The sequence below is a fragment of the Chanodichthys erythropterus genome, chromosome 14 (genome assembly GCF_024489055.1).
Source record: "Chanodichthys erythropterus isolate Z2021 chromosome 14, ASM2448905v1, whole genome shotgun sequence".
NCBI classification, from domain to species: Eukaryota; Metazoa; Chordata; class Actinopteri; order Cypriniformes; family Xenocyprididae; genus Chanodichthys; species Chanodichthys erythropterus.
In genome coordinates this window covers 31,786,302-31,808,840 of record NC_090234.1, presented here as the reverse complement: position 1 = coordinate 31,808,840, position 22,539 = coordinate 31,786,302, and the positions used below count along the sequence as shown (strand labels likewise).

General features: G+C 38.2%; 1 protein-coding gene across 9 annotated transcripts in view; it reads left to right on the top strand.

Moving 5' to 3' along the window:
- Positions 1-20,478, top strand: part of satb2 (SATB homeobox 2) — a 52,464-nt gene extending 31,986 nt beyond the window's left edge. For all 9 annotated transcript variants that reach the window (XM_067409772.1, XM_067409768.1, XM_067409771.1 and 6 more), the window contains 7 exons: positions 325-366; positions 478-1,055; positions 2,228-2,440; positions 3,280-3,366; positions 4,167-4,319; positions 7,912-8,106; positions 15,943-20,478. In XM_067409772.1, coding sequence (XP_067265873.1) covers positions 325-366; positions 478-1,055; positions 2,228-2,440; positions 3,280-3,366; positions 4,167-4,319; positions 7,912-8,106; positions 15,943-16,563 — 1,889 coding nt within the window. In that variant the 3' untranslated portion in view covers positions 16,564-20,478. The remainder of the gene's footprint in view (positions 1-324; positions 367-477; positions 1,056-2,227; positions 2,441-3,279; positions 3,367-4,166; positions 4,320-7,911; positions 8,107-15,942) is intronic.
- The last annotated feature ends 2,061 nt before the right edge of the window (positions 20,479-22,539 follow it).

Below are 22,539 nucleotides of genomic sequence, written 5' to 3'. Positions count from 1 at the left end.
CCCCAAGTGCAGCGAGAGAGCTAGTGCCAACAAAGAATAAAGCAATCCTCCGCACGCTGACAGAGTAAGTGGTGTTGAGTTACACCGAGCCCCCTCCATTAGTTCTGCTCCTTGCCTCCCAGAGCTAAACACTCAGCCCGCATTGCCAGATGTGTGTGCCAGTGCGAAGAGACTCTATTGGATGACTCATGTGTCAGTCATATGATTCTAAGCCAAAGTTGTAAAACTTTCTATTCATGAAAGAATGTTGTTGTTTCACTGTGAGCGTGATTGAGTGAGTGAATGCTTTTGTCACTTACCATGAGTTCCTTGTCTCTGTTTTAGGGGATTATTTGTGGCAAGGGCGGGAGAGCTCCGAAATCAAGGGTAAGCATCTACACTCAGATGTTTCTTTGGGTAAAGGACTGTATTGATTTGTCAACTGAAACACTAGAGAGTTTATTCTAGTGCCTCATATGCATCTCCATCCCTCTGCAGTTGAAAGGGACAGTCTTGCTGACTTCTGTGTATTAGCCCAGCGTCCGCCCCCTCACCTGGCTGGTCTGGCACAGCTTGGTCCGTTGAACAGTGCCAGCTCTCTTGTGAAAGGTGGCTCTGGAGAACCTCAGAATTCAGCCCAGTCTCAGCCTCCATCCCAAGGGCAGCCCCAAGTTTCATCATCTCATGGGCAGCTCCATCACAGTCCTCCTCTACGGGCCCAGGTGCCTCCTCCACCTCCGCCTGCCGCCTTGCAACCTCTTTTGGCACCCGGAGGACTTCTCTCACCCCAGCTCAGTCCACAGCTGGTGAGACAGCAGTTAGCCATGGCCCATCTTATCAACCAGCAGCTGGCCGTCAGCCGTCTCCTGCATCAGCACCCGCAGGCTCTTAACCAGCAGTTTCTCAATCACCCACCCATCCCACGGCCTAGCAAGTCCGGTGGCCCCGGAGAGCCCGGGTCCAACCCCTCGGCTGCAGAAGTCTCATCTGATATCTACCAACAGGTGCGAGATGAGCTGAAAAGGGCCAGTGTCTCGCAAGCAGTGTTCGCTCGAGTTGCCTTCAACCGTACACAGGTATAGTACAGACAGCATGGTGCTGAAATAGTACTCATATTGTTCGCAGGATGGAGACAGTTCAAAGAGAAACAAGGTACACCAAGTATAATAGCAAAGAACCTCTTCAGAACATACTAGTCTCTAGGGTGGGGCAATGTATTGAATATTCATGATGTTTTCATAATTATTTTGCTTGTGTAACATGAATATTGCAATGATTTTAATGTGCTTTTTATTTGGCTATGACATTTCTGTAAGTTACACTCAAAAAAAAGTATTATCGAAAAATAAAAAAAATATAGGGTGGGGACTTGTTTCAGCACTTCCTCTTTTTGTTGATTGGATGGAGACAGATCTGAATGCTAGTTTGCAGTCAATTGTAAAAAAAGGGGCAGAGTTTAAGCAGACGATTGGAGAAGTGTGGTATATGTCAAAAGAGAGAAGTTTGTCGTTTTAAAACATAAGATTTACTTAAAATTACAAGGTCAAAAAAAATAATAAATAAAAATTAAACATACATGGATGAATCGTTCACAATAAAATCAAAAACATCCATTTAGAAAATAGATAGGGTCAATTTCCATTTCATGCTGTCTTTAAAGATTACTCAATTCAATTAACTGACAATTTGTCGCACAACTGAAATGTGTTGTTAAAAACAAGCTGAGATTTTCTTTAATTGTAAAGACCTATGCATAATACATAAATATTGAGAAATGTATTGAATATCAGCAAAAATCTATCACAAAAAAAGAATATCACAACATAATATTTATAAGGTTTATTGCCAGCCCTAGTCACTATCCCATACACAGACTAAATCATATACCAATCAGGACTAAACAAGTTTAATTTGGCACTGAACTAAATACAAGAGGATCATCAAAGTGTCAGAGTTTTTCTGTTGAAGGTTTCAAATCTGTGAGTCGCTTTGAGCATGTCAGTGTGATTGCTCTGGTCATGGTGTGAGAGGGTGATCTCATACACCCTCTCACACCTGGTGAATTCACAGAGTCACTGCAGGTCTAAATTATGTTCAATTACATCCAACATAGTGCACAGTCAGTCAAAGTGTGGGTGGAGACTTACATGGTGCAGGTGAAGTTGCTGCATAAATGCGTTGTGAAAGAATTAGCCTTCTTCACAGTGCTTCCCCTGTGCTTACGTATGTGCTTATGTGTGTACACCAGGGCCTGTTGTCGGAGATCTTGCGAAAAGAGGAAGACCCACGTTCAGCCTCTCAGTCCTTGCTGGTGAACCTCAAAGCGATGCAGAACTTCTTGAACTTACCTGAGAGCGAGAGGGACCGCATTTACCAGGAAGAGCGAGAACGCAGCATGAACCCTCCTGTGAGTCTGCCCCCAAGCACAAACCCCAGCCCTGGGGGCGCCCGCCTCTCTCAGGTACCCCACTTTTCCACCCTTGATAAGGTTCAGCCCCCTACACATCCCTCTTCCCCTGTTGCGTCTGTGTTTGTATGATTAACTGGGTGTAGAAATACCTGAAAGCTTTTGTTGTGTCTGATTCTGAAATGTTTATCTGTACGCCTATGAGATTGCTTTTGTTTCTGTCTGGATTCATGTGATCTGTTTACTTGTTTTGTTTGGCTTACACTTTGTTGTTTTCTTTGTAATCCATATCAGGCTGTTATAGAGCTAAGTTTTAAAAAGAAAATGCAAGAACTGAGTTTATTAAAGGATGGAATGCACTACATGACTTTTAAAATCTGAAGAGATTTTAAAATACTATATATATATACAATACTAAACACTCACAGACTACCAGACTTTCAAGTCGTTCAGAACACAAGTAGTCTGAAGCTAAAAAAATCTGAGTACCTATCATAATCTATTATTACATATACGCAATTATCTGTGAAATATGTAAATTCCAACTGCCCAAAATCTGCAGAGTGGCTCTGACTTTCATCAACTAGCATAGAATCCTCTGCAAAAATCTCGGCAAAAGTCTTGTAGTGTATTCCAGCCTATTCCAGTCAAAAAACAAAGGTGAAATGTTTAGTTCCATTGACAGTTTTAGGTAAAGCGTATTCTAGTATGATGTAAATTATATTTTGTCTTTAAATATATTAATACATACTGACGTACTGAGAATAACAATATGGATAATTCACTAAAACAACCACACTGAGTTTCAAGACAGTGCCCTCTAAGGGTCAAACTAGCTAAAATCTGATTGCTACCTCCTTATTGCTAATGTCACGCCATACCTCCCAATGCAGAAAGTGTGGGAGCGCAGCATCGATGAACAGTTAACTCCTGACGCGTGGGCATCTATTTGGAAGAATAAGACCAAAATCACAAACTCGGTGAGGATTACATCAACACTCACTTCATTTCCTCATAGAGTGTACCTCATCCGAGACCTCCATGATCTGTATGAGTAGTGATCAGTTGTAGGCATGACACTTTTCCCATTTTGAAAATAAATGCTCAATAAGTCAAGTTACTACAGAAGGTACAAATTTATACTGTTTATATTAATGTTTGTTAGCGATTACAGGGTTCACACCCATTAAAAACTTCAGGTTCACAAGCTCTTGATTCTCTAAAATGACAAATGCAGGAAAGCATGGCTTTTCTCCTGTCATGGCATGTTTATATTAAATGACCTGGAACCTGGTGCGTGGACTTTCCAGAATGCTTGTATGAAGCATATGAATGCGCCTGCTTTCAACCTCAGGACCACTGTGAATGAACCCATGCAGATAATAAAAATCCTTCTGATATGAGAACAAAGTTCTCATTCTTTGGTCTTAGGGAATGTGGTTGTGTATTATCATTACTATTATGTCTGTATATGTTTATCTTGCAATCGTTTTTACTGGGGAATGTGAGATTACTTGCCTGTGCCTGCAGAGCAACTTCAAACATTGAATGAGAAAACACACCACTCTAAAATCAATACACCATACTTCAAACACGTACTACAAAGAGTTTACTTATGGATGCTTTAATGATTTATCTGCTAAAATCGTAGTACATTGCAGGTACAAACAAGGATCCATGAATGTTGTCATATTGTACTCTCTGTAGCAATTATGAATGTTTATCTAACCAATCTGTCTCCTTTGTTACTTTGTTAACTTTGACCGCTGGACCCTCACAGTCCAAGACTTCTGGTCCTAATCCTGACCTTCCCCTGAAACTGGAACCGCTCGTTAATATCACCTCAGCCATCTATGACGAAATCCAGCAGGAGATGAAACGGGCAAAAGTGTCTCAGGCACTTTTTGCCAAGGTGGCGGCCAATAAGAGTCAAGTAAGAACTGATTCAGTAATTATTTACCCAGATTTTCTCATTATTGTTTATAAACCTGACACGTTTTCATCCTTTCATATAACATAATGCCAAAACTAAACCTTCAACTGAACTTAAAAATGAGCAAATACACAGGGGAATCAAAATACTTTTGTCTTCTACTTTTCCAGAACATCTTATATATAAGTTTGCATTTTATTTTATTGTACTGGAGAATTTAATCAACTTGGTATCTTTATATGATTATTGTTAGTAATGTATTTGAGTCAACTAAGTGTACACTGTGAAAGTGAGGTTGGGTACATGAGGTGCTTTTCATGTCCTTCAGCTTAAATTGATTTATGAACTTAAATGGCTTTTATTATGAAAATAATTTAAAAATTAATACATATTAATCATTTTAAAAATCTATTTTATGTGCTTGAAATGCTGAGGGATAGGATATTTGAGACAGTTACTTCAAACTGATTTGTTTTATTCTAAAAAAAAAACTAAAGTTTACACTTAGCCTACATGTTCTTTCCTCAGTCACTGTAGGGGAAGTAACGGTGTCCGTCTGTGCAGGAACTTATATCTGATTCTGGCGCGTCTCTGTAGTTGATAAACAAAAACATCAACATCAACATCAACAGATAGCCTGATAAATGTCTTCCATTTGTTCATCTCTGACTTACCATTCCAGATCCTGCCAAAGAATCTCATTCCTTCTTTCAGTGATTTTCTCTCCCATCCCATGAGTCATCGTGACTTATGCTGTGATACAGACATGCATCCAGTGTTCCATAGACTGATCTGATTAATGTTCTCATACGTTTTACATTGACACTTGTTCCCAGATAGGTATATAAAGAATGCAGAATATTGTGACTAGAAGTATGTGTATATCATAGAAGTGCAATACTGGCTTTGAGGCTTAAATATTTTTGAGGCTTTAAAAAAAAAAAACTCAAATATTTACTAGCTGTAAATTTTCATTGTAGCAGTTATGAAAAGCACATCACGGGAATCTACTTTTGCTTTTTTTTTTAAATTGTTTTTTAAGCTTATTCATAAAATTAGAGTCCAAAATTAACACTTGGCTAACTCCACTACTGAGTAAAAAAAGGCTTTGGTGAGCAAATAAAAAGAGCAATTTAAATGTATATTTTCCTTTGTCATACATAAATAAAAATAAATTCACAGTTTCTGCAAAAATGTTAAGCGGCACAGCTATCTTCAACATTGATAATAATAGCAAATGTTGCTTGAGCAGCAAATCATCACATTAGAGTGATTTCTGAAGGATCATGTGACACTGAAGACTGGAGTAATGATGCTGAAAATTCAGCTTTGCCATCACAGGAATAAATTATATGAGGTGCTTTTCAGGTACTTCAGCTTAAATGGATTTATGAACTTAATGGCTTTTATTATGAAAATAATTTAAAAATTAATACATATTAACAAAGACTATAGAATAAAGGGACTTTTATGTGCTTGAAATGCTGAGGGATAGGATATTTGAGACAGTTAATATATATATATATATATATATATATATATATATATATATATATATATATATATATATATATATATATATATATATATATATATATATAATATAATAAAGTAGAAAACAGTTTTTTATTGTAATAATATTTTACAATGTTACAGATTTTACTGAATTTTTTATCAAATAAATGCAGCCTAGATTTCTTTTGAACACTAGTATGTATGTATGTATCTCTCTCTCTCTCTCTTTATATATACATATCTCTCTCTCTTTATATATATATATATATATTATATATATATATATATATATATATAATTTCCACTAAAACATATATGTGCATGTGGGTGGTAAATTTTCTCAGTTCACTTGACATTGACAGGTATGGAAAAAATTAAAGGGTTAGTTCACCCAAAAATGAAAATTCTGTCATTTATTACTCACCCTCATGCTGGTCCACACCCGTAAAACCTCCGTAAATCTTCGGAACACAAATTAAGATATTTTAGTTGAAATCCGATGGCTCTGTGAGGCCTCCATAGGGAGCAATGACATTTCCTCTCTCAAGATCCTTAAAGGTACTAAAACATATTTAAATCAGTTCATGTGAGTACAGTGGTTTAATATTAATATTATAAAGCGGCAAGAATATTTTTGGTGCGCCAAAAAAAAACTAAATAACAACTTATTTAGTGATGGCCGATTTCAAAACAATGCTTCAGGAAGATTCTGAGCACAAATGAATCAGTGTATCGAATCATGATTGGGATCGCGTGTCAAACTGCCAACAGCTGAAATCACGTGACTTTGGCGCTACGAACAGCAGATTCGACACACTGATTCATTTATGATCCGATGCTTCCTGATGTAGTGTTTTGAAATCAGCCATCACTATATAAGTCGTTATTTATTTATTTTTTTTGGCGCTCCAAAAATATTCTTGCCGTTTTATAATATTAAGATTGAACTACTGTACTCACATGAACCGATTTAAATATGTTTTTAGTAACTTTATGGATCTTGAGAGAGGAAGTGTCATTGCTGTCTATGGATTTCAACTAAAATATCTTAATTTGTGTTCTGAAGATGAACGAAGGTCTTACAGGTGTGGAACGGCATGAGGGTGAGTAATTAATGACAGAATTTTCATTTTTGGGTGAACTAACCCTTTAACGGCCACATTGTCTGAGTGCAAAGGACAACAATGATCATTTTCTTAAACATGAGCTGGAAAAGCATGGCATGCATTTCAGAGTGTTGATAAAGAATTTTTTTCAAAAGCTATTGGACCATTTGTTTGTCTCTCTCTAATTTAGATCAAAGAGAGATAATTGATTTAGTCAAATATGATCCCACTCCCAGCTGCGCCTAATTCTTACCATGTAATAGCCTGAGAGAGCTTTGGTCTCTGCTGCTCTTTACTGAGGATCTCTGCGTTATTGCGGTATGGCTTTGCAGGTGTGACCACCTCATCTAGAGGCATGTGTTTTAGGGTCGTCTTCGCATGTTTGCGTGTATGAGATGTGTCAGCAAAGTGCTGCTCTGTTGGTGTGTGTATATTTGAATGTGTGTGTGACAGATGCGGTTAGGTCTCATAGGTCTGGGGTCGGGTGGGGGGGTCACGGCTGAACGCGCCCATCTGCTGCAGCTGGCCAGGAGGAGCTGAGGGAGAAGGAGAGAGAGAGAGAGATGCTCAGGTCATTAACAATGTGTGCTGGAAGAGGTTGGCTGCACACAACAGCTGGTGTCAAAGACTGGCCCAGTCTAGCAGAGATAATCAAATCTTCCTAATCTGCCACCATTTCACTCTCTCTTTCACACTCTCTCTGCTTTCTCAGTGCACTTGTGATGCTTTGTGGTGGTACTTGTTTACTGTAAAGTAAACTTGACAGTCATAAAATAAATACGAACGCGTGGTGAGTTGTTTCACATCACATTCTGCCATCATCCCTATACATTAAAGTGACAAAGTCTCTATAGCAGAGATTTAGTGGGTATCCAACTAAGCAGACAAGGCATATATTGATACTATTTAGGGATATTGTTGGAAAAGTACCTTCAGCTAAACAAAATATGTAATGCTTTTCCTTTCTTTAGGGATGGCTATGCGAGCTGCTTCGCTGGAAAGAGAGTCCCAGCCCAGAGAACAGGACTCTCTGGGAGAACCTGTGTACTATCCGGAGGTTTCTGAGCCTTCCGCAGACAGACAGGGATCTGGTATACGAGGAAGAGTCCCGCCATCACCACAGTGAACGGCTGCATACTGTACTACACTTGCCCACTGACCCTCAGGTGAGTTTTTGAAACTCATATTATGAGAAATTAATTGTTCCTTGATTCCTCCCAGTACAGATAGACTATTTATAAATCATTTTAACCATTATAAATGTTCATTTTGATCTTCTACAACTTTCCGATGTCAGGAAGATGTATAAATTAACACAACCACCCATATTTATGTCAAAACCAGATATTCAGTTTTCAGAAAATTAATTTTTAACAATCTGACCTTAAGTTTTCAGCATGTTTTGTTATTCTATTCTCACTGTCAAGCAGGATTTTTCTAGTTTTTTATTGAAGAATGGTGTCATAGAAACTATACAGAGCTTAACAGAAAGCACACAACTTATGTGTGAGTGCTGTAACTAAGGTTGAAATATGTCCGTAAAATGTCTAATAAAAAATATTTTATTTTATTTAAAGTTATCTTTATTGCCTGTTCTTTTTTGCCCAAAAAAAGGCCTAAGAGAGAGGGTGCTTTTTCTGCACAAATCTTTGATTAATATTAAAAGTAAAAAATTTATAATTTGACCCCTAAGTGTACAAGACTTTAGTGTTAAAAGTGGAGGAAAAGCAAATTCTACATAAATGTTTTTCGCATAATTCTCTTGGGCCGGTTGTTCAAATGTAATCTGATCGGATTTCGCCTATCTGATTGGATCACATCTTGAAAATGGGTTGTTAAAAAGGGAAAAAGGATTCTGAAATCAGATTAGATCACAAAATTCAATATTGGTTTCAATCTGGATAAAATCATCAGTTTGTGTTGTTCAAAACTTTTTAGTAAAATCGGGATACCTTTGATCCAAAAAATCTGGATAATACTGATCCCATCAGAAGAGTGGATTTCAGGAACAATAATTAAATTTTTATGTAATGTAACTTTAAAACTGGTCAAAAATTACAACATTTTTATCATGTAATATACATACACATATTTTTTAAATTACTTTATAAATTACTTTATAAAATAAAAGGCTACAAAGGCTACATATTTAGCCTTTGGGTAACCTAACCTAAAGTAAAAAAAAAAAAAGCGATTTTGGTGCCATAAAAAAAATCCTCAAACAGCTGTAAATATGAAAATATTACATTTGATTCCAAGTGTTTGTACACTCTAAAAAATGCTGGGTTGAAAATTGACAAACCCAGCGATTGGGTTGTTTTAACCCAGCGGTTGGGTTAAATGTTTGCCCAACCTGCTGGGTAGTTTTATTTAAACCAACTATTATTTAAAAATTGTTATATGGCTAGATTAAAATGAACCCAAAATAGTTGGGAAATTAAAAACCAGATGCAATTAGAGACAACAATAATAGACAAAAGATGAATGTTTATTAATAAGCTTTAATATTTTATTAATATAAATTTAATAGTTTAATCATTTATTAATATACATTTATTAATAAGCAATTTAATAAATGTTTATTGTTTAATAATTATTCATTGAACATTAATACATGTTCATTTCCAACATACTTTGGGTTAATTTTAATTAAGCAATACAGTAATTTTTAAACAATAGTTGAGTTAAATAAAACTACCCAGCAGGTTGGGCAAACATTTAACCCAACCGCTGGGTTAAAACAACCCAATTGCTGGGTTTGTCCATTTTCAACCCAACTTGGGTTGTTTTTAACCCAGCATTTTTAGAGTGTATCACTATTTGTAAACTACATTGGCACAATCATAAGAGATGAACCAGTCAAAATGTCTTTGCAGGCGAACGCAAAGTTTCTCGGGTGAAAGCAACGTGGAATTTTTCTTAGAGAATGCAAAAGCATTGAAATGTGTTTTTTTCCCCATCTCATATTCTTTCTATCACCATGTCCCTTTAGGGGCTCCGTAGAGCACTAGTAATCCAGATTTGGTAATCTGAAAAAGTGTGTGTCTGGATCAGGGAGATCCAATCCAATTTTGCTTTGAAAAGCCAGCACAAAAGTAAGATGGATTACCTGATCCTGGATAGCAAAACATGGGATTTCCAAATCCAGATAATTCTGATCCATATTAAACTTTTTGAACAACTGGCCCCTTAAGATCATATAAATGTGTGTTCATTGTGTGAATGCACACATCTTTGAGGCTTTAGTTTTAATATCAGCATTATTCATGCAGCATTTCTGCCAACACCTAATAACCCAGCACACCCCAACCTCTTTAATCACACACACACACAATTCCAAATAACACGCTACTGATTAAATGGACTTTCCCCTATGCCAGCCAGGGTCATTACTGTGGACACACACTTTTGCAGTATTAACACAGACACACATTCATTCACAGTATGCACACACATCTACACACTAATTCTTATATGTAAATACATTCACACACAAACCGCATACACATAAATCTACAACCACTTGGATCAATGCTTTCCACCTTCTTTTAACCTACTCTTCTTTCTCACCCTGCCTGTAAAGCATTGCAGTTTAATTCACTCACAATGATTGCTGTTTATTAACATTTATTAACTTGAGTTAAGCAGCCGTATTAAGATTAAGTACTAACAAATGGAGACAGAGTGACTCTCAGTTTCTGTGCTTGCCCATTACGCTTCTTTCTCTCTCGCATGCTTTCTCTTTTATGTTAGTGGAATAAACAGTCTGTTGGCAGCATGTGTATGTGTGTAAATATACTCATTTATGTGTTTTGGGCGCAGAAGGAAATGCCCCATTAGGACACACCCTGACAGACAGTGCCACCACAGCCCTGATATTAATAATTACGGGAAGAGAAGGAACACTCACACAGAAACACACATATATGCACATACACACGTGCGTAATGACTCAAGGGACTTTACTACAGTCAGTTTCTTTAGTAACTCCACAATGACTTTGGCCATGAACTCTTGCACAATATTTATCATAAAAATGCATAAGGAAAGTCAGTGCATTTATTAAAGCATTGTTCATATTCATAGTATTCATATAAATAAATAAATAAATATGTATATATACTGTATATATACACACACACACACACACACACACACACACACACACACACACATACTTTTTAAAATTCATTTTTATGTGATGTAATATTAATGTATTGATCATTTAATAAAAATTCCTAAAATACATTTCACTGAGCCATTGTTGATAAGGATCAACAACTTTTCATTTCTAAAGGAAATTAAAGATTAGAAAGGTTTGACAATATATATATATATATATATATATATATATATATATATAATATATATATATATATATATATTTTTTTTTTTTTTTTTTTTTTGATGTAGTAATGAGGGACCCTCTTCAGATCCCCAGCAGCCCCTTCGGCTCCAGCCTGCCTGCCACCACAGTCAGCACATGCGTACCAGCTGCTTATGCAGACATGAGCATGTTAATGAATGAACACACATGCAGAAAATACATGTATACAGTTTATTTAGCACATACCACCTCAGTGTGACCAACAGACTACACTGATGTATTTACTTTAACCTTATAAGATATAACTAGTTATAACATAACTCAAAGATCCTTGTCTGGTTTAAACCATGAAATCCTGTAACATTCACGTGTCAAACCAAATAAAGCATGTGATTTGTGCGCTCTATCTCATAATGAGTGATGTGTACATGGATATCCTGTTGAAAAGACCAGCATTTTTTTTGCCATTGTACTTAAGCAAAAGGTAATTATTATAATATTGTCTAAAAAAAAAAAGTGCTTTGTATAAAAATAACAGAGCATTGTTTCTCTAACCTTTTAGATTAAATTTAGACCTAAAGAGAAAATGTTATTTATAGTTATAGAGCATAAATAAGCATAAATATTGTTCCAAAGCAGAAAGTTGCCATTCACTTTGTATTTTTTTTCTTGGATTTTGGTCAAATCAGTTTTTCAACTTTTTGCAGACTCCCTATCAGTGATGGGAATAATGGCGTTATAAATACACAGAGTTACTAACGGCGTTACTTTTTTTTAGTAACGAGTAATCAAACAAATTACTGAAGCGGTTTTCATCTGAGTAGGCTCTCTCTCAGCCAAAGGATCTGCAAAGTTTTTTCTCTGGTGTGTGTTGGGGTTAGTTATACACAAATATAATTGTAAACTGATAATAAAGTACGATGCTCCATGTGTGTGTGTCTGTCAGCATGCGAGCGGAGTGCGAGCTCAAACCAGAATACCTTTTGTGACATGCTGGATAGAAAATATGTGAAATAAGTTTTTTTCTAGTAGTCTAGTAGTTGTTCATTTAAGCCATTAGTTGACTAATCACATTTATATTAATTTAACTTCTTAAATACTGGAGAGAATAAACCATAATAATGAGCGTTTAAGTAATATTTATGCTATATAGGCTATATAGCCCTCAAGCGCACGCATCAAGTTTGCCATAAAGAACTGGCAAAAGTAATAATTATGAATGTGACAAAAACAGCAAGGAGACATTTGAATTGCTTATTAATAATGAAATATTTTCTGAATCAGTGTCGGCTGCAAACATTAAGTCGACATTGCTGACTGTCATCATCTCCGCATAGTGGACGCGCCTAGAGAGAAAATGCACATTTCATTCGGATTACATAATCAGAGTAGGCTATTTATTGGTAATTAGTTATACTTTTATAATGATGTAACTCAGTTACTATTTGTGAGAAGTAACTAGTAACTATAGCTAATTACGTTTTTAAAGTAATGTGCCCAACACTGCTCCCTATAGCAACCATTGTGGCCCCCCATGGAATCCGTATGCCATTTTTAAAAAACGAATCACGAATCATGCCACCTCCAGTGTGCGATTTGTTTTTTTTCATGTAGCTTAAAGGTTTCAACCACTCCAGGACTGGTCCGCGTGAGCCCCTGGGTGCAGCTTACCTCACCTTAGGGACACACTCAGTCACACTAACACAATCTAGAAGGCTGCCCCTGTCCCACATCATCTTCATGCTGTTTCTGCAGTGCGTGTGCATGGTCTTAAGTGCCTCCCTTTGCTCATTTGGCAGGACATTTCTTATGAATAATTTCTCCTTTGTTTTTGCTAATTTGGATGCTGCGATGTGCACTGGAGTGCCCAATAGACCCTGCCATGTGGATTGGGACCCCGATTGAGTGCTGGGGTTGGAGGCGAGCAAGCAATGCACATATTTGCATGTTCACACACTTAGCATGGCAAACATTTTCACGGACATCACTGACCCTTTAATATAGATATCAAGGCCTTACTCAGAGCTTTATTCCTGCAGCCTTTGATTAATCAGTTATTTTATTTATATAATATAATATAGTATTGATTTAATTTAATATGGTAGCTAGGGTATGAAAGCCGGTTTCCTCCTTAGTGTGAAAAAGTAAAACAGTAAATTAAGATAAAGTGTAAAATAAGAAATAAAGTCACAATTACAAGATATAAAGTCACATTTACTAAGAAAATAACAGCAATTTTGAGATAAAATAGTAGTTTTTTTTGTTCTTGTTGTAGTTGTTTTGCAGTAACATGCTTTCACACTAGGATGAGTGATTAATGTGTACTGTGTTGATGAAGTCATTGGGTTGTTCTTAGTTACTTGTTGCCTTTTTCTTTTATTTCTGTGGATTGCCTAAACTCTACTTCTTAAAAAGTAGAGTTATTCTTAAAAAATATCAAGACACACACACACAGACACACACAAACATGACTCACCCATTCCTGAGGTATTGCAATGTGGCAAAGAAAAATTATGATGCACATGATAATTGGAGAAGGTGAAGTCATGCACAAGAAAACCAACAGGAAAGTGTCTTTCTCATCATTACATATTTATCTGCCTGTTAATGGCATCTCCAGTGGCAACACAGCCCCACTTAATCCTGCCTCCGTCCCCATGAGGGCCAGTCCTCATTAAGAATCAACTGAATTTTTTATGTTCTATAATTCTTTCATACTTCACCATAATTTGCCTTGATTTCTGTTTAAAGAAAAAAAGATACTTTTCTTAATGCAGTTAACTCACAAACCCATCCCAGTTTGGAATTAGAAAAGAAGGAAGTGATGGAGATGAATATTGAAAGAAAGAAAAAAAGAGTTCAGGGAAAAATGGCCCTTTGTCCAAATGTGACTCCTGTGGTTGAGAAGACTTTGTTTAAGAACTGAGTAGGTGAATAAATTGGATGGTGGAGGAAATCGGAGGTTGGCTTTATAGCTAAAGCAGGATTTTGAAATGGAGTCACTCTTCTGGCTTGGCAGAAAAACTCTTCATTAACGTCCACCATTAGAGCACAGGAACAGGCCTCTTAGACGGTTCACTATGAATGGGATTTTAGAGGATTCACTCTCCATCTCTGAATTTGAAAATATACCCGAGGATGCCAAAGCAATGGTATGTAAGGTGTGTGTTGTGCATTTTGGATTGTACCGTATATTTGTCTTTGGAACTTAACTAACTTGTTCCCAGAATCCCATAAAATAATACACACAACAAGCAAACATATACAGGATGAATAGGTTTGTCAATGTGCGTGTGTGTGTGTGGTCTCTTTAGCTAAGCTAACGGGTATTTTGTGCTGTTATGCCTTGTGGTCAATCTAATTATTCACCATCTTCAAACTTCTTCAAATTTCTTTTTCTCTTCCTTTCTTGTGGCCTCTGTTTGTTTCTCTGAGACATGGAAAGTAATACATTATGGAGAAATAGAGAAGAAAAAAGAACAAACCTACACACTTCCTGTAAAGCGCCAGCCCAAAACAGCCCCCACAAGTGAAATCGGAGCAATTTCATGGTCTGGCCTGCCCTCAATATTATTTAAAAAATACCCTGTTATTATTTAGGGAATAGAGAGAGAGCAGGAGAGAGACAGAGAGAGAGGCGCATGACTATTATCTTTATGTAGGTCCTTTAATTTTAATGCACCGCAGATTTATAGCTTAGCATTCCAGTGTGGAGGCACTGGGCACCCCACCCTGGTCATAAACTCAGCAGGACAGCGCCACAGACTTCGATAGCTCAGCTGTGACACACTGCACCTTCCCTTGTATCAGAGCTCACCAGATAGCCTACCTCTTTCTTCACTGCACTAAATATACAGTATGCTATTTACTCTTTATCCTGTTTTACCACTGTTTTGCACTCTATTCCCCCAATCCCCCTTCCGTGCCTCTCCCTATTCCTACGTATTTTGGCGCACACACTAGAAGAAAATGGCAGATTTATTGACATATGAAACATATTGAGGGTCTCAGAACCTCTGTTAAAACAATAGTGTAGCTCTATTAGCCTGCTGACTTGTTGGAAAATGTTAATAGTTACACTGTTTGTGTACAAGACAATAGCATATGCTAACAATTTCACATCTTATGTCAAAGTCAAAAGTGTCATTTCTGGCTGGCTGTGTTTTGGCGCTTGCATTACTTTTTCTGTTAAATTTAGCAGTCAACTTGTCTATGCTAACAGGGATGGGATGTATCCCTGTCAAAATGACAGATGAAAACCAACTTGTCACTATACATCAAATGTAATGTTGCTTTAAACACATTTCTTCATAACAGATTCTTTTGATGTAATTTATTTTGGTTTTGGTGAGTATTTGTTTAGCTTCTTCCTCTGTTGAATTTCATGCGGTTGATGCTGTTAGTTGCCTTGATGCCCTCAAAACATGATGCAATGACAAAATATTCAATCTTGTGGAATTATGTGTACAATATACATAGTTAAACAATCATAGCCTGGGGCAGTCTGGTTGGATTTTTACCAGAGTTGATCACATACTCAAGTGCAGAGAGGACATTAACTCCAAGAGACATTCATTGAAAGGACACTTTGAACTTTTAAGCAGTTTTCAATTATTCCATACTGCTGACTCTTGTTTATAAGTTTACTAATAAAACTTTTCATCTTTCTCACTAGGCACTTCACAGACAGCCCATGCAGCCGCTAAAGGACCACTCTCCGATCCGAGAAGAACCTGTTCCCAGTTCTGGAGTCGAAGAAAACCCTCAGGGTAATGCAGGTTCAGGCAACAACGGAGGGGTTAGCAACGTCACCAAGAAACCTCGCTCCCGCACCAAGATCTCTCTGGAGGCTCTAGGCATCTTACAGAGCTTTATCCAAGACGTGGGCCTCTACCCTGACCAGGAAGCGATTCACACCCTTTCAGCCCAACTGGATCTGCCCAAACACACCATCGTTAAGTTTTTCCAGAACCAGCGCTATCATGTGAAGCATCATGGACGACTGAAGGAGCTCGGATCTGAGGGCGGCGGTGTAGACGTATCCGAATACCGCGACGAGGAGCTGCTCTCCAGTTCAGAGGATGCAGAGTCCAGTGAAGATGGACACGAGGAGATCTACAGCGGGCATGAGAGTGTGCCGGCCGGAGGAGCCAACTCTGTCTCAACTCCGGCTGTTTCTTCTGGCCAAGAAGAGAATAAAGACAAAGGCCTGCCTCTGGGCTCAGCCAGACCCAGCTCCCTGCCCCCATGCAGTTCATCCTCAAGTCCCCGAGATCAAGCAGAATATCAGAGATAAAACAGCCTCCGCAAAGACTATACTGTAGGTGGGGAGAGGCAAGGAGTGAGCACATACAACTATTCTGTAGTAGAGGAGAGTGATGAGGACAGCTTAGAAATTTACTGACAAAGACACAGTGTCCTCTGAGGACCTGTAAAAGTCAAATCAAAACAGATCTGCATTTCGGTTGAGGCATGTAAAGTGTTGGTGTAGAAAAATGAGTTGTGAGCTACTCCTGGCCTCATACCTTACTAGTTACTTACAGGAATGTGATGGTACAGAAGTAGTCCCTACAGTGTACTGCAAGGAAAGTATTTAGCTGGCTGGAAAGCTTTCATTTCCTAGATGTAAATCATCAAATTAAGGCAGGTTTCAAGATGGCTGCCTTAACCCCAAGTTGTCACAAGCATTCAAGCTTGCATGCTAAGAATGTCAAGACGGCCAGTCTTTCACCAAGTATTTCATTTCTATTCAGAGAGTGTAGGGTCTCTTATAAGATACCACTATCCATGCCCCCTCTTTACCTCTACAGGGTTAAAATGGCAGGGACAGAGCTTTAGATGAGCCATGGATCTCCTACAGGACACTAACAACTTCACTCCTGCCCAATCAGGGAGTCTAGTGGGCGGCTGTGGCTGTCCTCATCTTCCCCTCCATGATGGGGCATTCTGGCGGTCGCCAACGGAGGGCCGTGCTTGACTGCTAAAGCAGTTGGTTGGGTTAGAGGTACAGATGAGCTCTTGGGTGTACACATCAGCCCAGCCCAGGAACCCTACTATAAACATGTGGTGTGCTGAAAGGTCTACAGTTAGCCCAATGGCGCTTTTGAAGACCGCGCCATCCCTCCCACAACCAGCCACAACGATCATTCCAAGCAGTCCCACACGGTTCAAGAAATCACTCCTTTACCCCCACCACCCATGCACACCCAACACAGACTGTGCACAACATCACTATCCGTCACTTCTGTCAAGTGGTTGAAGGTTTGCTTTATACAGATATGTTTAGACCATAGGTTTCATTCCAGGTTTGCTCTCTCAACACTTCAAAAGGCAGAGCGTGTTGAGTTAAACATAATTGGCAGGATGACTGACTGCTATGGACAGAAGGACAATGTTGAGGGTGTAGTCTAACTGCATCTGCTTCTGACCTAGTGGAGAAAAGTGAACCATTTTCAGCAACTGCGCTTGTGAGGAAGTGCGGTAGTCCATCTCTCTTCCGTCACCTCCCACAGCTCTCTCTTTTACTGACTGTTGCCCACAATGTCCTGATTTGACCACACTTAGCCACACCCATCTCCACAGCACTATTTATTGCTATCTTCACCCTCAATTATTATTGTTGTTATTGTTATTATTGTTATTATGGTTGTACTTGTTGTTATTTTTAGTTCTATTTTCATGGTCTAATATCAGCTTTTGGCTTGCAGCAGTTGTTTTGGTAATGAGAGACATTGTGAAAGAAAGAAACACTGCCAAAACAGAGAGGAAAGAATTAGAAGCAGTTACTGAGTGAATCATGTGATATATACTGTCAATTCTATCAGCATTATGTACTTTTCCAAAGAGAACAGCACTTGGCAGATGAGGTGTTAAATATTAAAACAATAGAATTAAGAAGAATCATTGGAATTTCTATTATCTTTTTGTGCATATGATGACAATCCTTCTCTTGAGCCAATCAGAACTCAGCAAGCATGAACTCTGCATTCTGATTGAAACTTTGATCAGCGTAACTTGAGGCAACATGGCCACCTGTTGCAAATCGTCCGTGACACCGTGGCAACACTTGGATCCAGGGTTCTGATTTGTTTTTGTTTTTTTAAAAATCAGCTGCTACTTGCTCTTTCACAGAAAATAGACAAAATATTGTTGTTAACCTTATGCTAACCCTTAAACTATTTTTGTTTTAAACAAGTGATAATTGTGGTCTATGTCCATGTTTTGTCTATTACAAATGGAAATGTTTTATTTAGAATCTTTAATGTGCAAAATGCTGATGTGATTCTTGCAATTACTTTGAGCATCCTGACTCTTTCACATAGGCTGTGTCCACACCTGCACATGCCTACAAGTAATGCATTCCAGCAGAACATTAATTAAAAATGGGTATAAACATATTTTTATCAGAAAGTATGGGTTGTATTTTAAGTATATAACCCCGAGAAATCGTTCTCCAGTGCGTAGATCCTTTGTACCTTGTTATGATTTCACATGCAACATTTTTCACTTATATTCAAATGAAGACCAGAGTAAGGCCTCAAAGACTAGAGCTAGCTAATAAGATCAGGGAGTGACAATAATTCATATGAAATTGTTGGTGGAACAAGAGCCTGGTGTGCTTACCTAGCAACTATTGACACCTTGACAGCCCAAGAGTGTGTTGTGGTTCTCTACTACTCACCTCTCCAGAGAGATCGAATTCTTCTAGCCATTTTCTGCCCAATTCACCCATCTACACTGTCACCTTTTCACTCTTGCTGTTTGCTTGAGTTTCCCTGGTCTGCATTTGTCCAAATCTGATCTTTATGGTCAATCATAAGTGATCGTAATCCCCCTAAAAATAATAAATTCTTAAATCAACAACCTTAAAAATCTGATTATTTTTCTTCTTCTTCACTGACAACAGTCTACAGTGTCTTAGGTTATTTCACCCTATTTCCAGTCATTAAAAACTTTTAAAGTTTGTTACATTTAAGTGTTCAAAAAATGCTTTGTCGTCTTCTGTATTTTAAATGGAACAAATGCTGGATGTCGCATTGAATGACAAGATACACAATCTGGGAGATCTTGGATACCTGCAGGTTTCGCAAAAGGTCTTTAATAACACGGTAGTGATTGCCTGCTTGATCTACACCTTACTTAAGCCTGTCAATCATCAGTCACTTTTGGAGGCCTGCACCGCCTCTTTCGTTACACTCCGAGCATCTTCTCCAAATCCCGCCGCCCTGCTGAGATTAGATCAGCTGGAGACAAGCACTTCTGATGAGTCCGTCCATATACACCTCCCAAATTACCCTCATAAATGATGAGAGTGTGTGCACGCATGTGTCTGTGTGTCCTAGACTGGTGTTTAACCTACCATGGGGGTGGCTTACCACTCAGCGGGAGCAAACAACTACGCACTTCTTCTACTCCATCACCTCCTCCTCTCCATCTTTGTCAGAGTTAGTGCTGAGAGTGACGCTGAAGAGAAAACAAAAAAGATTCCAAGAGTCCCTGATGAGCACTAGGTCAAGGTCACTGCCCAATTATCCATGTCTTTCATTTTCATTCTGTCTTTTCAGTTCTCTGTGCCATCTCTCTGTTCCCTCATTTTCTCGTTCACCAGGCGGGAAAGTAATCGTTGTCTCCCATGCTGTGGTGTCGAGGTTAAGTGGAGGTGATCATGTCTTGTGGAGAGGGTAGTTCCTTGAGAGGCAGCAGACTCCTGGAGTGGCATGTCTGAGAAGGGTTGCAGTTAAGACAAAGGCTTTAGTCATTTGTTTGGCATATGTTCATCCACAAAGCCACTATAACATTAGGCTGACTTTCAAAGTTTTGGGTAGAAAAGCTGAAGGCCTCCAAGGCCACTTTTTTTTAATATTTACACATTATTTAGACAATTAGATCTGGGCAGTTTCTAACTTTGACTTCCCTTGTGTTTAAAATGTATCACTTAGATATTAAATGTACAGGTACACAAGAATGTCACATACAAAAGAGGAAGGAAATGCATCGGTCATTTTCAGCACCCCATGGATTTTTGAGAAAGGATGCTCTCGGTCATCTTGCTAATGCTTTCGTTTATCTTACAGTGCCTCTGAACTAAGCACAATGCTCCAGTACTTTGCTTCGGAGATGACAAAATTAGATGATCTCATAATGTTCATCATTGTTTTCATCGTTTTTGTACTCATAAACGCCTACAATGTGAATCAGGATTGCCACTCCTGAATTGGTACTTTCCTTGTCAATCGAATGCATTGTCATTATCACTAAGTGATAATTAACTTATGTGCATCATTTGGCTTCTTTGTTTGTATGACAATGTTTTGTTTTTTGATTTTGTTTTTTCAAATGCTGTTGTTTAAATAAAGTGCATTCAAGGAACTATTGAGTGTGGGTTTGTTCTACCTGCAAACTCTTGACTGAACTGGGTGGTCTACAAGTCGTTGGCTCAAATTGCTTTATCCTTAGTCCACATTACAGTCACATAATTTAAAAGAAAGCAGTGACTAATGCACAATGCTATGTTGTAGTTAGCAGAGGGATTAGAAGTGGAGACAAATGAATGGAAAGAAACAAAATACAGTTTCACTTGTACATTAAAGCAATCAAACAAACCATAATAGGAAAAATGTTACTGGAAATGGCAATGTAGTGTTTCGTGCTTATCCATTTAGGAGAATTTGAATAAATAAATCACTTGATACTGCAATCTAGTGAGTAATGAAAAATATTCTAGCATATTGCTTCGATGTCTATCTGAAGTGCCTCTATAAATCACACTTGCATAAGTAAATTCCTTCGAATCGGACATTATTCAAAATATCCATTTTGTCCCAACTGAAAACAAACCTGACTTTCATTTCAACACAATAAACAAGAACTACACTGAGGAAAAGTTTCCTGCATCAATAATTCCACGCCTTATTGCATTTTACAACATGATTGCTGGAGGCTTCTTTGCATTCATTCCATTGTGTGCTCTCTTGGGCTTATTGTGGGTTATGAAATGCACATTTGCATACAAGTGATAAACTTCCACTGGCGTTAACTCCACTGAATTGCCTCAGCATATATGACATTATTTGTTATTTATTGTTTTGTGCAGTAATAAGAATTGGTTTAATTATGTGAAGCCCCATCAGTCCCTTGACCTCATGCAGCCCTGCAGTACTAAAGCCACCCCCAAACTCAGCATCCTGTCTCTGGCCACCTGCCAGGCTTCCCTCCTTACCATGGTTCCCTTCTCTCCAGAACAGCTTGCAGTGGTGTCCTCTGGTTTTCATTCCACACCAGCCCTCCAATCTCCTAAATTGAACTTATTATTCGCTCAATTGGCTTGCTTTAACCCTTTCTCCCCCTCCAGGTTCAGGCCTGTATGTCATTAGCCAGAAGATTTTTCGGTCGCAGCGAGAGCGTCAGGAGCTGGAGGGGTGTAGCTATAAACCCGTGGTCCCTGGCAGGATTTGCTGTTGCATCCGCTGGAAGAGAGTCAGCGCTCATTCTATGAGTGCAGTGGAGCCAGACCACCCAGAGAGGGATGTGTGGCCCAGTTTGTTTTCTGGCTGATGAGTTTTTGTCCCAGCTGATAGCTTTTGCGACCTGGATCTCTCTCTCTCTCTCTCTCTCTGCTCGTTCATTCTCTGTTTCTTCCTCTCTGACGTAAACATTTTAATGGCCATCTGTGTGCTGCTCTTTACCACATATCAATAGGACAGGGTTATTCCATAACTGCATGGATATTATCCAGTGGCAAATGATAAGAATATAAGGGCAGCCTAGATAGTGGTATTTAAGTCTTCAAAAAAAATACACAAAAAAAGTGTTCAGCTTAATATCAGTGTCTTTAACTACTATGTACTAACATTTAAAGGGGTTATGAACTGCATTTTTTTAAAATGTGTTTCCTGATGTGCACTTATAATGGTAGAATGATTTTTACATCAAAAATCAGTCATAATTTAGAAATTTGTTGTCAAAGCCTGCATCCACAGTGAAATGTACTGAACAAACAAATAATGCTCTACTGAGACATTCACATGGTTGAAAATAAATAACCACTTTCCTAGCATTAGGATCCTTTGGAAAGTAATGTTATTTTTATCTCCCAAAGGCTTTTTCACACTGATACGTCATAATGTGACAAAATTCCAAATGAGTTGTTTTCTGAGCTTGGATTCAATAAGGAAGTTTTGAGATCTGAAACTTACAGGATGTTTTTTTTATAGTATGACCATTTACATGTCAAAAGATCAAGAATATTTAGATTTTTCATTTCATGGCCCCT